Source organism: Corvus kubaryi, unplaced genomic scaffold (assembly GCF_017639235.1).
Source record: "Corvus kubaryi isolate FWS band 111438036 unplaced genomic scaffold, C.kubaryi_AGA036_p1.0 37398, whole genome shotgun sequence".
Taxonomy (NCBI): domain Eukaryota; kingdom Metazoa; phylum Chordata; class Aves; order Passeriformes; family Corvidae; genus Corvus; species Corvus kubaryi.
Window position 1 is genome coordinate 3,925,994 of NW_024581137.1, and position 18,027 is coordinate 3,944,020.

At 38.0% G+C, this 18,027-nt stretch overlaps 1 protein-coding gene across 3 annotated transcripts in view; it reads left to right on the forward strand.

The window, feature by feature from the left end:
- ADCY1 (adenylate cyclase 1) overlaps positions 1-18,027 on the forward strand; it is a 160,510-nt gene that overhangs the window by 124,663 nt on the left and 17,820 nt on the right. For all 3 annotated transcript variants that reach the window (XM_042043119.1, XM_042043120.1, XM_042043121.1), the window contains 5 exons: positions 2,045-2,134; positions 5,027-5,283; positions 5,916-6,042; positions 16,444-16,560; positions 17,680-17,826. In XM_042043119.1, coding sequence (XP_041899053.1) covers positions 2,045-2,134; positions 5,027-5,283; positions 5,916-6,042; positions 16,444-16,560; positions 17,680-17,826 — 738 coding nt within the window. The remainder of the gene's footprint in view (positions 1-2,044; positions 2,135-5,026; positions 5,284-5,915; positions 6,043-16,443; positions 16,561-17,679; positions 17,827-18,027) is intronic.

Here is an 18,027-nt window from a genome sequence, read left to right on the forward strand (position 1 = left end):
CAGTTTGATGGGTAAAATACTATGGGGATGATCACGTTCAGAGCATGGCAGTTTATGGTTATACTTTACCTGGAAACCAATAATAAGTGGGATACTACAGGAGTTTATCCTGAATTCTGTCCTGTTTGACACTTTTATCAACAGCCTGGAGAAGGACATGGCATATACTTATGTCAAGTTTTCAAATTACTACAGTTTCGTAAGAACAGTAGTAAGTAAGTAGTAAGAACAGGCAGGATGACTATTGAGAGGGTCCTAGATAGGTTGACAGAATGGGCCAACAGGAATCTTATAAATACAGAATGGATAATGCAAAGTCCAGGCCCTGAGAAGAAATAATCCCCTGCAATGACACAGGAGGAGTAACCAACTCTGCAAAAGTGGCCCTGACACTCTGGGGATCAAGGCAGACAGTACTTTTGGGCCCCCTGAGGTCCCTTCCAGTCAGAACTGTATGATAGTGATGAACAAAGGCAGAAATAGTCTGTCTTTTTTTCATAGTGTAATTTTGGATGTTACTGTATCTTCTCACTTGAGAAAAAGCTTTTCAATCTCAGATTCCTATAATTTGAGCTATTTGTTCTACCATATGCTCAGTTTTATTAAAGGTGATATACCTCAGGTATCCTAATCTGTTTTATTGATGCTAACAGTTACATTGGTGTAGCAAATTAGCTCAGATCCATAGTACAAATCTACTATTGATACTATATTGATTGCTCAACACCTACGTTTACATGGACTTAACCTATACTGAAGCCAGAATGTATTTGTAGATCATACTTCCTTTTTTTTCTGTAATTGCTTGTATTCTCATGTGTCACAGCCCATATGAAGTTGATTCATCTATAACTGCCTGAAACGTTTAATAACATGGTCATACATACAGGGGAAATGTCTCTATATATGCAAAAGGAAAGGGACACATTTCAATACATGATTTCTGTTTTGCCAAGGCTAAAGTAGCCTCTCTCTATGAGTGCTTTGCTGCCTGCTGGAAGCTATGCTTTTGAGGTCGGTGATACCCATGAAGTGAATAGCTTTTCTTCAAAATTGTTGATTTTCATCCAAAAATCAGGTGTTTGCTTGCTCTATTTGACCTTAGGTGAAATCGAACCTTGATAAATCTGAGCTTCCTCCTTTTAAACGACACAGGATAATCCCCACTTTAAATCTGACTGTTTCTTGGATTTGATTCTTGACCCTTAAAGTCACTGGAAGAAGTCTTGTGGTCTGAAAGATATATCCAGTAGATAATAGATGCACCAAACATTCTTAGTGCAAAGGGAAAGGAAGAAAAGAAGCTTTACCTGGAAGCAGAGTTGGTCAGAATGACTGGAACGGGCCTAAGTACACAGCCTGACAGACTTACCTTTCCTGTCTCACGTTCTGTCACAGACTTCATAGGAGCAAGAAGTTGACGTGTAATAGTGTGATAAATGGAATCACGGTAAAAGTGGAGATAAACAAAATGTTCACAAGACTCCATTTCACCAGATACTTTTGTTCTCTACTGCTGTTTCTGACAAATTCAATGTTTTTATGAGTCACAATAATTAAAACTACCCTGGCATTTAACATGCCTATTATAACAGAAGACATATGTGCCACTCCAAAATTTTATGCTATCAGAGTATGTTCTCTTGGATCACAATTTGGAACTGAAAATTTGCAAGACAAAAGTTGCTTTGGGTATTTTCCCCATGAGAGCAAAATCAAGTGCCGTCCTCATGTATTATTTACATCATGAGTAGACATAAAACTAAAATTTCTAAGAGTTCTAATTATAGTGAGAAATAATGTATAGCAATAATAATTTCACATTTATTATCTCCAAAACTGGAATTACAGTTAAAATACGTCTACAAAAATAACCAAATAACAGTTACTATGCAACAATAACTACAATTTCGTAATTTGCAGTACAGGTTAAATTTCTGTATCCCTTATTCACTTCTCTTTATAGACTACTAAAAAATAACAACCCCACCTTAAAAATATTTTAAATATTTTATCTATAAATCTTTTTTTTCTTCTTCCTTAGTGTTTTCCAGGGTGCCTGACCATACAAATTCGTACCATTTTGTGTATTTTTATTGTGATCTTAATATACTCCGTGGCTCAAGGCTGTGTGGTGAGTATTTGAATCAAGTATCACTTAAATTAGCATTCTGTTTAAAGAACAAGCTGGGGCAGGTCCATTAAACACATACCATATTTTCATCTGATGAATTCCTACTTCTTTTATTATTCATACTTGCAGAGCATGCTTCTTCAAAATTAACCCCCTTTGCTGCCATTTGAACTTCCATTGCCCTGAGACAATGTATTGTGTAGGACAGTGTATTGAATTAGGAATGGCAAAGCTATTAGCAAATTACAGATAATACCTATTCAAAACCAATATAAATTTGTATGTCAAACCTTAGCATCATGTGGACTGATGATGTCATGCACTTTGTGGGAAAACTGTTTTTAAATGTTCAACTGCTTGCTAGTTCAATGGCTAATATTTTGTGACAGACAAGGTATGGTGTCAAAACAAGATTGCTATTTCTATGTGGCAACTTATGGAACATATTTCTGTGTAATAACAGGGTGATACTTTTAGTCTAGGCAGATCAGAAAGATAGATTTTAAAATATTGACAGTTTTGTGTAACGAGAAGAGGTGCTTACACTATGCTACTTACATGATCCATTCACGTCTAATGTCTAAAAAGCTTCTGTTGCATGAAGTGAACATGCTCAATACTTCTGAAAATTAAGCTTCCTTTACTGTAGATTAGCAGAGAGTTCAACATGGTGGACTTGAATTCCAATGGTATTCTAACTTCCACCTAAGTATTTGTCAGTCAGTTGCCTTGATGAATTCCTAGTGCTCAATTTCAGCATTTTGGCTGCTAATGCTAATGAACTAAACATATTAGGGTACTCGAAGGAAAGAATCTGCACAAAAATAGCACATAAAACACAATTGGAAATGCTGAGAAGGCAGATGTTTCAAATCATGCCTCTCTGCAGGAATTCGACAATGTGTTCTGACCATTAAGAAAACACGAGCAATTCTCAGTGCTGAGATGCCAAGCCTTGTATTTTGTATTTTGTGTATTCACTCATCCCTGGACCTGCCCCGAGAACATAATAACTAGCTTATCCCCATGAACTGAATGGGCAGAGGATCCCTTTTCTGTGAATTCCAATGTCCTGAGAGGAGCCAAGAATTACTGATGCTGAGACATTTCTGGGAATTCCTGAACATCATCTGTGTGAGTAACACACAGCTGTAATAGCACACAGACACATATATGGTTCCTAATGTGGACATAAGCACAAAATGCATAGAGCTTTGCAGTGATTCCAGGCTAGCTTCTGAGCAAATTCTGTGTATCTGACTTTGGGATTGAGATTAAAGTTATGACAGCCAAAACTTTTGTGAATCAGCCTCCACAGATCTGACACTTACTTTGACCAAATGAAACAAGCACCATTGTTGCCACTTAAAGATGGTGAGAATGAGAAACAGACATTGTAAGCCCTAATGCAAAGCTGAACAATAGTGTAAGAAGACAGATTAGAATTCAGAAGTTCTGACCTCCAACAAGGCAGTGATCATTCAGTTACAACTTGGAATAGGTCAGAAATATAACTTTATCCTTTCCTGAACAAAAATAACTTGTAACCTAAGGAGAAATGTTTAATCAGTAGAAATTATTAGTTCCTGCAAGGTAATGCCTCTTGAATTCTCAGTTATCAGAAGAGCTAGGTGTTGAGGTTCCACTATTGGTTGTACAGCAGATAATGTTTTCCTGGATAGATTGCAGATCATTGATGAAGCCCTCATGCATGTGTATGTTTTTGGATGAGTTTACAATGAAAGCATTTTTAAGGATATTGAACAAAATCCCATTAAAGGGGTTTTTCATTTCACTCTCTCAATCTCATTTCATAGTGTTACCCATTATGAGTTTAACTCACATTTTATTTATTATGTCTCATCCTTCTAAGTTAATACAACCCCCATAAAATACATGGTTTAATCACCCTTCAAGTTGACTCAGGTCAGTTACTTTACAGCATACTATAAAATTTCATTGTCAACGTTTGGGATGAAATAAAAAGGTCTTATAACACACTTCAAAAGAGAAAGCGTAAGTACAGGGCAGAGCGTATATGATGGTGCCTGTTAAATCAATTTCACACTACCATCCCACTCTCCCCACTTATACTAACTCTTATCCATTTCCTCTGTGAGGGTTGAAGGTTGGACTGCAGTTAAAACTGGAGCTCTAGGGACTTGCACTATGTGCCAGAAATTCCTCTCTTCCTTGTGTAACAGCTCTGAGATATGTACATGACATTGTCTTTAGGATAGGCAGGTTAGGTTTCCCCAAATTTCCGATAAGCAATATACAAAAAAAATTTTATTTCCCAGTCTAAGAAGGAAATGAAACTCCTTGGATAACTGCAATGACAGGAATATTAAAGATGAGTCCTTGTGTTTGAAACATATGTGACAGCAGAAGTCACTGTGAGATGGAAAAAGATATTATGTTTAGTTTTTAACTCAATTAAAATATGTTTTCCTTTGTATTTAAGTAATTGAAGTTTATATGATTTACATAGTCAATAAAACAAACATTTATTTATATCTCTGCTCTGTACAAGAACCTTTTTCACCTGCATGGCCACATAAAATGTTAACTGAAGTTCCTTAATTTTGCAGGAATATGCTGGCTTGAGAATCTCTTAGGTTTTAGGAGCACTGAGAGGGAAACTATTAAACTAAGCCCACACTTGAATTGGTTGTCCTTGTTGGCCTCTAATTAACAAATTGTGTCTCTCCCCTAAAACTCAGTGGAGCATTGCAGGAAAAGGAGATTTTAATACAGCATTGAGCTGGGTGGGAACTCCACAGCCATAGTTTTCCAAGTAGAAATGAACTACAGTCAGCCTCCATAGCAACTACATTTCTGTTTATTTCGCATTTAACTTTCTCCCCTTCTCACCTCTCCTGTGTTTTCTAGGTTGGCTGCATGCCTTGGGTTTGGAATACCAATTCCAGCAGCTCAATAGTTATAATTTCTCCTGGTGGAACAAATAAAACAATGAATGAACTTCCATGTGACACAGCCCACTATGCTTTCCTTTCCTGCATAGTGGGGACTCTCACCTTGGCAATATTTCTACGTGTATCTTCCTTGCCAAAAATGATTCTCCTGCTTTTTGTTACAATTTTGTACATAGTTATTCTGGAACTCAGTGGTTACAGAAAAGCAGTGGGGTAGGTATCCAGCTAAATTAAACAATGGGTAATTTTCTATAGATAGTCACACATTGACTACTTATTTCTGAATTGTCCTCTAGTGTTCAGTGCTGCCTAGGACTATAGACTCAGTAGAGCGTAAGAAATACTTCAGTCATCCTCTCCCCAGCAATTGTAGGATCTAGTAACATCCATCAACTGGAGATCAGCTTTTGGGAGTTGGCAACTGTTGCCCCATTGTTCTGTAGTTTTATGCTAATGTACCCCAGCTGAACACACTGCAGTCTAACTATCATATGGAATAGAAAAACACAGTTAAAAACTTAACTGCCATGTTTCAGCAGCCCTCAAGCAATCCCAATTTCAGTTAAGCTTTTGAGCTTTTCAATGTTTTTATATTTCCTAATTAAAAATGTGCACACACATTATAATAATGCATAGCATTAAAAAATCCTCAAGAAGTTGCATGTTGGCATGATGCAGTGATCAGATGTACTGCCACCCATCTCTCTGCCCAGATGAGCCTCCTCAAAAAAAGCTAGTGATTAGGAGGTACCCATGTGTTCTAAACTAAAGATCTGATATTAAAAATGTGCAGCCTTAGGTATTAGACCTGGAATAAACCCATTTATTTTCTTCTTATTTTTAAGGGGCGGCTCCTTTTATATGCGTGGTTATGAACCAATACTAGCTATTTTGCTATTTTCTTGTGCTTTGGCCCTGCATTCAAGACAGGTGGACTTGAAACTGCGTCTGGACTACCTCTGGGCAGTGCAGGTAAATCACAGGACTTTACAGTATCCATGCACAAAAAATGATGTCTGACTTTTTGAATTGGTTGGACTCAGATTACAGGACAAATTACTTGGACTCAGACACTCAAATTTTTTCATGTCTTTTGGGGTTCACAGAGAAAGATTATTTTAGAGCTTTCTTTCCACAGACCTGTAAAATTCATCTTTTTCCTGGAGAAATGACTTTTTTGTTTCTTTGCAGTTGTTCCAGTATATCATTAATCAAATAATATATTTATATCTAAGGTGCATTAGGAATAAACTGTTAACAATAGAAACTTGAGATAAAAAAATCAATTCCATGGGGTTTTTTTATCTGATTATTCAAAAAGGAATGAAAGTAAATAAATATTCAGTTAAACTGAAAAGAAGCAAATAAAACTGATAAAAGGAAATATTTAAACCTATATTATACAAAGAAACTATGGAACTCTTTCTCAGAGGAAGATCAGAAATTTATTTAGATACCAAGTTCAGGGACCTTTTTTGAAAATTTAATTCCTAACTACCATAATCACAGCAAAAACCTACAGAAATTATATTAGCCATAACATGGGCATCAGGATATGTCTACCTCCTGTCACACCTCTCAGCAGTCTAATTCCCACGTCCAAGATGTTTTACACCGGCCCCCAAGGGAAGGAGAAAGTTGAATATGTAAGTTTGTTTGGTGGAATTTGGAAGTTTTCGTTACAGTAAAGCTTACATTCCTGTAGTTGACAGAGGTCGTATTCTGGTCTCATCTGCATCCTGTGAACTGTGTTGTGAAGAAGACCATATAAATCATTGTAGCGCTTGCTTTTACACATAACATCAAGACTGAAACACATGGGTTACTGGTTGACTGGAACACATCCCTGGATCCACTGTATTACATAAAGTGGAGAAAGCAGTTATGACTTAGCTCTATTATATTCTGCTTGAGAAGTTTTTCTACCTAGCAGTTAAGCTTTGTTGGGATTTCTTGATTAACTTGATGTCCAAGACTGTGTTCCCCTCTTTTATGCTTTAAGATTATCTTGTTCTATAATTTCCATGAACTCTGTACAGCTCAGCTGAGTGTGATCGTTTAATTCAGTTTTTGTCCTATGACCTGCAGTATTCATAACTGCTGTGCCTGTCAGCCTCAGAAGCTTGGTTTGGGTAAAGTGATACTAGTTTCTGTTTGCTATGGTGCCAAATACAATTTTCAGATGGAAAAAAAAAAATCACCTGATTTTGAAATTCGGTGCTGCACATGCCTCGCTGGATAGTCACTAACTTTATGTGGGCTGGCACGCGGTGGAAGTATGTGAGTGCCATATGATCCATGAATACAAAACCTTCTGTATGTTATTCCAGGCCCTGATCATCATTCCAGCTACTGCAACTTCCATGGCAAACTGTGCATCCCTAATGCAAGTACTGCTTAAAGATGCTTAGTTTTAAGTTAGCTTTTAATTAACAATTAATTAGTTTAAAAAACTTAAGTACAGGAGTATGGGATGCTTGTCTAATGAAAGACCAGAACTGGACTTGGACAGTGGTAAAGGAAGAAATATGAACTTTTCTGTTTTCTTGGAGACAGGTTATATAAAAATTTCTAGTCATCTATCACTATTATTAAAACCATTGTGCACTTTCTCCAAGGGACAATAAGGGGAGATATGAAATGAAATTTCAGTATTGTCCAGTGGCATTTTCAGGTACCATCTCAAAAAGTGCTTTTCATCTGAGAAGATCAAATGCCATTTTCAGATCTTTTTAGTTGCAAATCAGAGACTTACGTAGTGCCACCTTGTGTGTGAAGTTTGCATGATAATAATGAGAAAGGAAAAAAATCAGTTTAGGTAGAAAATTCAGAATTTACATAACATCAACGTAACTACCATTCTTTGAAATCAGTACACTATTCTTGGTCTCTTAGATTATCTGGGCATATACATTTCATCTTCTCAATTCCAAGTGGAAGATCTATTCCCTGTGCAATAAGTAATAGTGGATAACATGTTGAAAGAAATGCTGTTCTGCTTCCCACTCTGTGTATTGGTTGTAAATGATATTGATTCCAAGGACTAATTAACGTAACATGCAGAAGTACTGTCCATGATGGATGTTACAGAAGTGCTTATTGTACTGATATATTCAAATGGATAAGCAAAAAAACCCCCAAAACATTGTCTTTGAACTTACTAGGTTCTACAGCACAGTAAAAATCTGAGTATTAAAGGCTTGGGGAACACGGTTTGTTGGAAATATCTATATGTTAACGCTGCCTTTGAATAGTTAGCAAGCTGCAGGCTATTAATTGTTTAACAGCCTTTAAGAGGAGACAAGTAAGAGCCGGTTTTCTCTAGCTGCTGGACTGCAGGAGCCTTCTATAAGGCTAAAAGCAGTATTGGTCATGTTTCTCTAAAGCCATAATACTACTTACCATTAAACCATATTGGCTTAACTTGGTTATAATTCTGGTAACAGAAGTTTTAGAAAGTTCGTCAACTTAGTGCTCAGGGCCTATGGAGATTTTCTGGTTTGCAAAGGGAGTGTGCTGATTCTTTGTGCAAACATTGAATTGCATGAACCAAATGCTAAAGCTAGATTCACATCTCCCAGTAGCCAGCCCCTACTGTGTGAAGATACTCCAGCATGGTTCAGCATGTCATTTTAGGAGGCTTTTTAATTGCTGGCTTACATCTGGGGGAATTTCAGACTCAAGGGCTATTCTGGAAGCTTCAAGCACTTTGCATACTTTTAGTAACGTTCGTTGTTGGGCTAATCCTGTAAAAATGTTCTCAGATGAATAAAAGTGTTTGTGGCATAGGCTGCAATAAAAAGGATTTCATAGATAATTTCTTTTATTTTGTCATGAACAACAGTCTAGTACTACTAAATTTTATTTTAAACAGTGAAAGTATCCTGAAATTAATCAGTAGGAATACATAGATACATACTCAGTGGTCTATGCTAAGGTCTGAGGAAAACATACTTCCACACATTTTTTCCACCCCATCAGGGAAAAATGTTCTTTGAAGAAGAGCAGTTTCAAACAAGAAAAACTGACTTAGAATAAACACACAGTTTCAAGATAAGTTAATCTAATTTCCACTCATCGAGGTTGCATAACCAGAACAGTGATAATACAGTAGAATTTATGTACATCATGTGGAAAGAATACATTTTCTATGGATGATATGTTGTTAAAACATTTATATTTGTACTTACTGTTCACACGTTAGTGGTGTTATAGTCTCTTGTTGATTTGCTAGGGTATATTTCTGTGCCAGATTTAACCTTTCTGAATATCACAGTATTTTCAGAAAACGTCTGTTGGTTGTTTTCTTGATATTTTTAATAGGCATTTGGAGGAGAATTTTGTTTTCTGCATAACATTGTTGAGTAACTGTGTGCCTCATATGACAATAACTATGAATAGCAAATATAGGAGCATTTTACTTATTTGTGACTGGTAATCACTTTTGATCATGCAAATATTTAATAAAACTGGGAGAGAAAAAAAAGAGTGGACAAATAAATACAAGTAATAAATTCATGAAGATCCTAAAGCTGCCAAAAAATGTAGTTGCTCCCTCACCCAGGATTTGTCACAGGAGGAAAACAAGAATAATAAAATGATATGACTTCATTTGATGCATTTGATTGATGCATTTAGGGAGTACTAGAATATCATTCTGCTGTCTCTTCTAGTCCGTTACACTTGTAAGAAGTATCAGTTTTACAGTCTGCAGGCAAGACTTGCCAGGTGTCTTCGCACTTCCACTCAAAAATCTGGCTCTACAAAAGCAGTGTGATGGGTTTGTTCCCTGTGGATGTAGTGCCATCTTCAGGTAAACAAAATGAGATTTCCATGGCGCTGGTGCCTAGCTTCTTTTTAACTGAATCTTGAAACGGTATTTTCATGTGGTATCTATTTAGTCGGTGACTTTTCTACAGTATTTTTAGGTTTATTAAACTGTCAGGTGATACAACTGTTCAGACCACTTTCCAGATAGAGGATGGGTAATCACTTACCAGCATTGTAAAAACTGTGGGATCATGTGTAACTATGTAAAATGCAGTAGATGTTAATTAGATTGATATAAAAAGTCATAGTACCAAAAACATTTTAAATTCTGCCACCATGTCCAGTGCAAAAATAAAGCCTGCTTTTAAATACTGCAGCTCTACAAGTACAGTTGGGTTCCACAAAATGACCTAGCTGTCACAAATACCAAACAGGTATAAACAAACAGCAGAATGTGAAAAATTATGTTGGTGCATTTTCTTTCTTGTTTATTTTCACAATAATCTGCCTTGTTTTTTGAGCTAGTAGCTATTGCATAAATATGCTGGCAGCTTTCCTTAATTAGCCAATGGCAATAGGGGCAAATAGATTAAGGTTTAAATGCCATTTAGCTGTTTGGATAATATTCCCACCAGAAATGTAAATACCTGTGATCTGTGCAATTTTAATCTTTCAGCCCCAAGTACTCCTTCTCCCTTCCCAGTGTCTGTTTTTCCTGAGAAAGAATGATGCCTATGCATCCTTTAATCTCAGCTGCTCAAAGGGCACTAGAAGGTCATGAGTCACAAGGAGGAAGGACAGTTTTCATTGCACTTCCCTGAAGGGCAGAAAGCAGGAAGCTGGAAAAAGGTACAGAAAATACCAGTGATTGGCTTACTTCCCTCCCATATTATCTGTGTGATGGGATAGTTTTAGTTTGTTGGACATGACTAAGTCTTTTTTTACCTCACCTTCACTCCTTTATCTTCCCTTGCGAGAGATGCAATGACATTTTTGCTCTTTCCCCAAGCAGCTTCTGAGGAATTGAATAAATGAGAGCTGTCTTAGGCAGTGCAAGACAAGAGGATAGATACTCAAGCTCCTTGCAGTAGTAGCAGATGAGGTACACTTCAGTTCATATTCCTAATGGATCACTTCAATAATAAAGCAGGATGTTAGGCATGATCTGTGGATGGGTTTAGGGCAGTCCATGCAGAGACTCTGTCTAGGGTACCAGCAACAATACAGCAGTATTGACCAGTGTGTGTTCTAAGATAATATGCCTTTGCTTTTCAGCATGAGAAAGTAATGCAGAAGGAATGCTGTGCTAATTCCATGAATGTTCTGTTTCTAGTTCTGTGGCTAGGTCAGGCAGAGCTAACACAGCTTAGTTTTCAGGGCACTGCATTGGCCCACATGGGTATTGTCAGGGCTAATTTCTCCCAGAACACACGGAGATAGTGCACTCCTCTCTCTCTCTCTGTTAGCTAGGAGGTGCTTGACCTCAAATAGGTCAGGGGACTAAAAAGTAAGAGCACTCCCCTTGTTCTGCTGTTTACATAATTCGCCCCTATTTTAGGTTTGCTGCCATTATCCACCATGGTATTATTCAAGGGCTTTCCATGATGTTAGGGGTTTTTTCATGTGAAAATGAAGATTTTCTCAAACGCTTAGTGTTTGATTAGTCTGACCGTGCCCCAGGAAAGCCGAGACCCTTGTGCTCAAGCAGTCTTCCAGCACTGCCTGCTATGGGGACCCTTCAAGGAGTCGTCTGCTAGATCAGAGTGCAGTTCAACTGATTTGCTCAGGGTCACATGCCAAAAGAGAGACCTCCTGCTGGGTCTCCACACCTTTACCCACTGCCATTGACTGCTAGCTGCCTTGAAGAACCTACATTACCAGTTTGTAGTTAACACTCTTTATTAATTAAAAAAAATGGTGAGAAGTTAAGGTTTTAGGATTGCTGGTAATAGTATCTGACTGCAAAAATGTATTCAAAGCAATATGCAGACAAGCTCTAACCCCCAGTGAAAGCTAGCTCGAGGTAATCAGTCAGCATGGGTAGAGTACAATTCTTACCCCATAGGTGTCCATATGGGGGAGAAGAGAGGTTCAGCCTGCCAACTAATCCCAGAAGATATGATGGAGTCTTCTTCCCTTTCTTAACTCTTCTTTATGTTTGTAGCGGGTTGAGTTCGATAACCGGGCGGAAACACCAATTAAATGTAGTGGTTTTGGTTCAAAATATTCATTACTTACTTATTTTCCTTCTGTGAGATAAGAATTAGGAGAAAAGCAAAGCAGGCACAAACCTTAAACAGTTGCAGTACAATGAAAAGAGTTTTATTACTAATAGAATTAAAAGTAAAGAGAAAATAACAAAACAAAGCAAATCCCCCCCCCCCCGCCCCCAGAACTTCTCTCCTTTTACCCAGCTCACACAAGGGATAACAGAACATGGGATGTTAGTCAGTGTTCCAGTTCTTGAAAAGTCTCTCTCTTATGCTTAAGGAAAAAGGGGTTTTCCTTCAGTTGCACGTGGTTCCCAAACTGCTACTAACAGCAGACCCGCCCGGAAACAAACAATCTGCTGTGTGTAGAACATCTCTCCCATGAAAAATCTCACAGTTCCTTCACACTACAAAACATGGGCCATCACATGGGGTTATTCATTTTTTTTTAAGGATAAGTTATTTTGGCCTGCACACAAAGGCTTTTCTTCGCCACAAGTCTCTAACAGCCTCTTACTACTTCTATATAGCCTGGCATAGGCACTCTTCACAATCTTCACAGGCACACGAAGATACTCCATCCCCCCATGTTCTTCAAATGGATTAAAGAGACAAACAGTTTGTGGTATTACAGTTTCTTACCACGGCATGCAAGAAGGTTTTTAAGCTACGCGCCAGAATCGCAGCACCGCCCTCTTTTCTCCCGTCGCCATGCTCAGCTCCGTCCCACGTGACTCACTTCTCTTTCTCTCTGACTCTGACGCTGCCATGTTGAAGGGTGTTCTTGTTCAGGCTTTACGGTGGGGAAAGCCTCGCTCCCTTTGTGCTGCTGGCTGCATGGTGTCCTCTTCAGTTCAGCACGAAGTGTGCTGGCTGCAGACAGGAGGCTCTGCCGGCTCCCATTGACTCCGCCGGCTCCGCATGGAGAGGAGAGGGACCCGCCTGTCCCCAGGAGCTGCGCTGGATGGGTTTAGCTGTGGCAGTCCATGGCTGGTTTTAGCTGCCTGCGGCTCTGGGACAGTCCCCCTGCAGTGATCCAGGGTCCGTGCCACAGCGTTGGGAAAGGGGGAAAGGGGCAGTGGCCCCGGCCCGGCCCGGTGGGGCCGAGAGGCTCGGAGCCCCCCCACCTCCCAGCAAGCGAGCTCCGACAAAAGGGGAAGTCCCGCCTTTCTGTGCGGTTTAAATATGTAAATTGTGAGAAGTGTAATTGGTCTTAAAGACTGTCCATCAACTCAGGGTCAACCCAATACAATGTTTATGCAAAGCCTGAGTGACATTAGTCATGCATCTTACTCAGTGGGGGGTGGTCATGCCTTGGAGGCAGGTAACATGTAGTATGTGAGATAACCTTGGGATGGGGATATATGTCAATCCAAAGAGGGTAATTTTGCCATGGTTGCTGATTCAACAGCAGGACATCTTCCTTTATCTCCCTTGGCTTCCAGCTGCTGTGTGGCTTACCAACTAAAAAGTTGGCCGAGCACTGTCCTCTGCAAGGGTTTCAGCAGAGCCTGGTTGCAGTGTCTCCACTCCACTCCGCTCCACTCCACTCCACTCCACTCCACTCCACTCCGCTCCACTCCACTCCGCTCTGCTCTGCTCCGCTCCCCTCTGCTCGACTCCACTCCACTCTCCATTTAGTCCCCCCTAGATAATACCATGTGTGGAAAGTTGGGTGTGCTGACTGTGTTCCATCCAGGGAGTAGCAACCATACTTCCCCCTATATTATACTGTTATCTTTAATTTTACTTCAAATCTTTTCCCCACAATTTCATTTTTAGCAACTGAACCCTCTCAGAGTCAAAATTGTAGTTAACAGTTTTGTATCCAAAAAGGGAAGAGACACTTGTTAGGTGTATTAAACATGTAGCATTCTATCATTAGCAATGGTGACATCATTAGTGTCTTTCCCTGCTCTTATATATGATTTTGCCACCACTTCAGACATGACTCTGATAGTTTGATTTAAGCCATTAGCTCTTCACTCAAGAGCCCAGTTCTCTACTTCTTAGTCATGGGTGTTCCATGCTCTGAAACCTTTGTTGTGATTCATACATAATGATGGATGTACTGAAGAATCTTTTCAATCATTTCTTCCAAAATGAACACTTTGGGCCACAACTGGGCAAGGCAGAGGAATTTGATCACATATTTCCAGATCAGAAATGAACAGCCGCTGCCAGTGATTGATCAACATCACTACTCATACAGTGTATCAAACTGATTACTCCACTTACCTACCCCTACTTAATTCCCTTGATTAGTCCAGAAATCTTCACACCCTGACTCAAAAGAGTTTTGTTCTTTACGATGGTATTCTGCCCCATATTGTATTGGTAGGTTAACTGAGAACCCTAATATTCCTAGGAAGAAAATAACAACAAAATTTCTTGTTGAAAAAATAGAGGAATGGATAAGGAAGCCCCGAATGGATATTTTATTAAGATCATCAATTCAGTCAACAAATCTCTTTGCTGTTGTCAGAATAAATTTTCCCATATTCTAGTGGGATATAAAATGGAGTTGCAAGATTGGTTCGGATTTTCAGCTGAAGAACCTTTTGTTTTTCCTATTAAAACATTTAAATTCCAACAGTAAAACTAAATGCCAGAGGCCATTTCACATGTTTATAGAAAACAGTAAGTTTTCTTGTAAGTAAAACATACCACCAAAATAGGCGAAGGATATTCTAAGAAAATAGCATATGAAATTTAAACAGTGAAAGAAGTGTCAAGAAAACAGCTCACAAACAGAAAATAGATGCTTAGAATAAAAGCTTCAGGTGTATTTCTTGCAACTTAATTGCTGTTTAAAGTTTACTGATATTTCCCTCTGGAACAAGTTCTCTTTCTTATTATACAAATTAGATTAGGAGCTGAGAATTTATTTAAAAAGACAACAATTCCTGAAGAATTTAAGTTTATAAAATCAGTTCTCTTTCAGAATTCTTTCTACTTGTAAAGAAATTTAAAAATACAGAATAAACTGCAGGGCAAAGCAGACTGTGTAATTTGAATAGAAAAGTTGTTTCCTAAGTTTTGTCATGGAAAATAAAACTTAGCTTCCTGAAAAAAAACACATGAAATAATATTGTTAGACTATACAAAGGCAAGAGGTGACTGGTTTTCTCCTACTTCCATAGGAATGGATACTGAGAAATTATGTGGACTTTGTAGTAGATCAGGACACCAAATTCCAGATATAAATGGGACACCAACAAAGATTAGAACAGGTTCATCAATGGTTTATGTGATTTTGTTTTCTCAGCAATGCCTGACAATTTGGCCTTCCAGTCTTCTACTGACTGTAATTAGATAAACAAAATCACATTGGGATCACAGCAGAAGATTTGTGAGTGTGATTGAGGAACAAAGAATAAGCTGAGATTTCTGTGAGATGAATTATATGACACTGATCAAGTGTTTTCTAACTGAAATCGGTGCAAGGCCAGAAGTCGCTCTAAGAACAAGGAGCAAATTCCAGAGAAGTAATTTTGCAGATGAATCTGTGAAGGACTAGGCTGGAATATGCAAACCTAGGAGTCCCAAACGCAATTCCTAGATATTCAATATTTTTCAAATAAGAGGTCTGATTTTTAAAATAGTTTCCTATTGTATGACTTGCAGTAAGTCCTGTGAGTCAAGCACTTGTAATAAGATGCCAGTATCTTGGGTTAGGGACCTAAGATGTGTTAACTCCTAAGCACTCTTTCTGAATGCTGTCATTCACATGAGTAACAGAATTTCTGTTGTGAAGGAACTATATATGTTTTCATGACAAACACCAGCATAATTAAAACAATCTCTAGAAATGTTAACTATCTTTATATCACTTTTTAAAAATTGTAGTTCATTCTTAAGGATGCTCAATTTTAAAATCTTTTTATCTGTTGAAATTATTGTCTTACCAGATTTGTTTCAATTTACTGGAAGTTTTAAAGGTTTGCTTTAAGCACTGGTGATTCTCACTGGCTTCTCTTGTTTGAAAGATGAATCGAATACTTCTGCCACTGCGTTGAACTACATGGGAAGTAATTGGCCTCCAAGGCCAATGTGACTTAAATGGGATTATTCTGGCTTACTCTGTAAACATATTGACCATCTATTTAAAAGAACAGAGAACTACAGAAGATACCAATACACTTAGCTATCAAACCATGAAAACAGCTGAGAGACTTTTGCTTGAATTACTAAGGATTTAAAGGGATTTTGCCTAATGTAGAAGCATGGTACAGGAGAACTGCTCTCATTCTACATTTGTACTCTATATTTGTTCATTTAATCCCAAAGGATGAATTAATAGAAGGTATGGATGAATTAATAGAAGCTATTTGATAGGCTCAGCTAGTTTTTTGCTTTTTGGAAAGGTTTTTCTTTTCCTCTATCCCAACAGGCAGAAGAAGAGAGAGATGATATGGAGAGAGTCAAGCTGGATAATAAAAGAATTCTTTTCAACCTGTTGCCGGCCCATGTTGCACAGCACTTTCTTATGTCTAATCCAAGAAATATGGTAAACCCAGATAAAATTTAAATACATGCCATATGGATGTGTCCCTGTGTTGCTTGGGCCACCTTCCACCTGTATGTCTTCAAGAAAGGCTTGGAAAAAACTTTACCCATGTAAAAATAGTAGCTTTGTAAAAACTTCTGTTCAAGAATTACTTTGAGATTATTTCTTTTCCTGTATGGTCCTCCTTCTCTGAAGAGTTTTAATAAAATTCAGGATAAGGGAAGGTTGTCATTCAACATCAATATAGCCAAGTACCTCCATGTAAATCACTTTTTTTTTTCATTTTCCAATCAATGTAGGATATTGGGATTTATCACAGTATTGCTTGAGCTCAGTTTGGTTCTGAATGGTGAAGTGTATGAACTGCTAGACACTTCTGTATTAGGCACTCTAGTTCTGGAAAGTATGCTACCATTACCAAAACCATCTATTTAAAAACACAGAATTGTACATACTCAGGAAAGACACAGATTAAAATAAAAGGCTGCAGTGACTAAATAAATTGGTTCAGGAAGGCCTTACGAGAGTCCTTCTGGTCATCTGAAAACCTTCAGCACTGGAGTAGCCATGATGTCCATGATATGGCTCTTGAGAGTGTGGGTCAAAGTATTAGAACCACAGCTGAGTGATTTTGCTTTCTTTGAGCCTTACAAAGTTTTAAGCAGAAACCTTACCATACAGAGCAGCATCCTATTATATAGGATTCCACAATACATGGAAAGACTTGAATGAGTGAGGCCAGTTTTGTACCGCAGGATAAAATTGGTCCATCTCCTATTTTGCTTATAAAACAAAATTGAGAAAATTATTTTTCTCATACAATAGAAGTTCTATAACTGTTAAGACTCTCTCCAAATTTTGGCTCACTGCTTCTATGTCTAAACAGAAAAAAACCCTAAGTTGTTTTAAATGGGTTTAATACCTTAGGTGTTAATTTTCTATTGTGGCCTTGAGTGAAGACCTCTTTCAACATTATTTTAAGAAGTCTGGTTTTCTCTCTAGAAAAACTGATGGCCTTTGTCCTAGCTATTGCTTAGCAGTAGAATAAGTACTGCAATAATGATGTTTAGTTTAGATTAATCTTCTAAAATAAAAATTATATCTGCTTATGAACTACAGGACCTCTATTACCAGTCATATTCACAAGTTGGAGTGATGTTTGCTTCCATCCCAAATTTCAATGATTTCTACATCGAACTGGATGGCAATAATATGGGAGTGGAATGTTTACGCCTGTTAAATGAAATTATTGCTGATTTTGATGAGGTAAGGTCTAAACACTTTGTCTTTTGACCATATCAGTTCTACCAAATAACTATCAATGAGATTATCTGTAGTAAATCATTGTATCTTGAACTGTTTAATAAAACAGTACTGTGAACTTCCTAGTTAATCATAGTTGGTATCCACTGGGCTTCTCCAAAGTGCCAAATTTGTATTTTTAGGCACATGACTCTGACCTAAAAT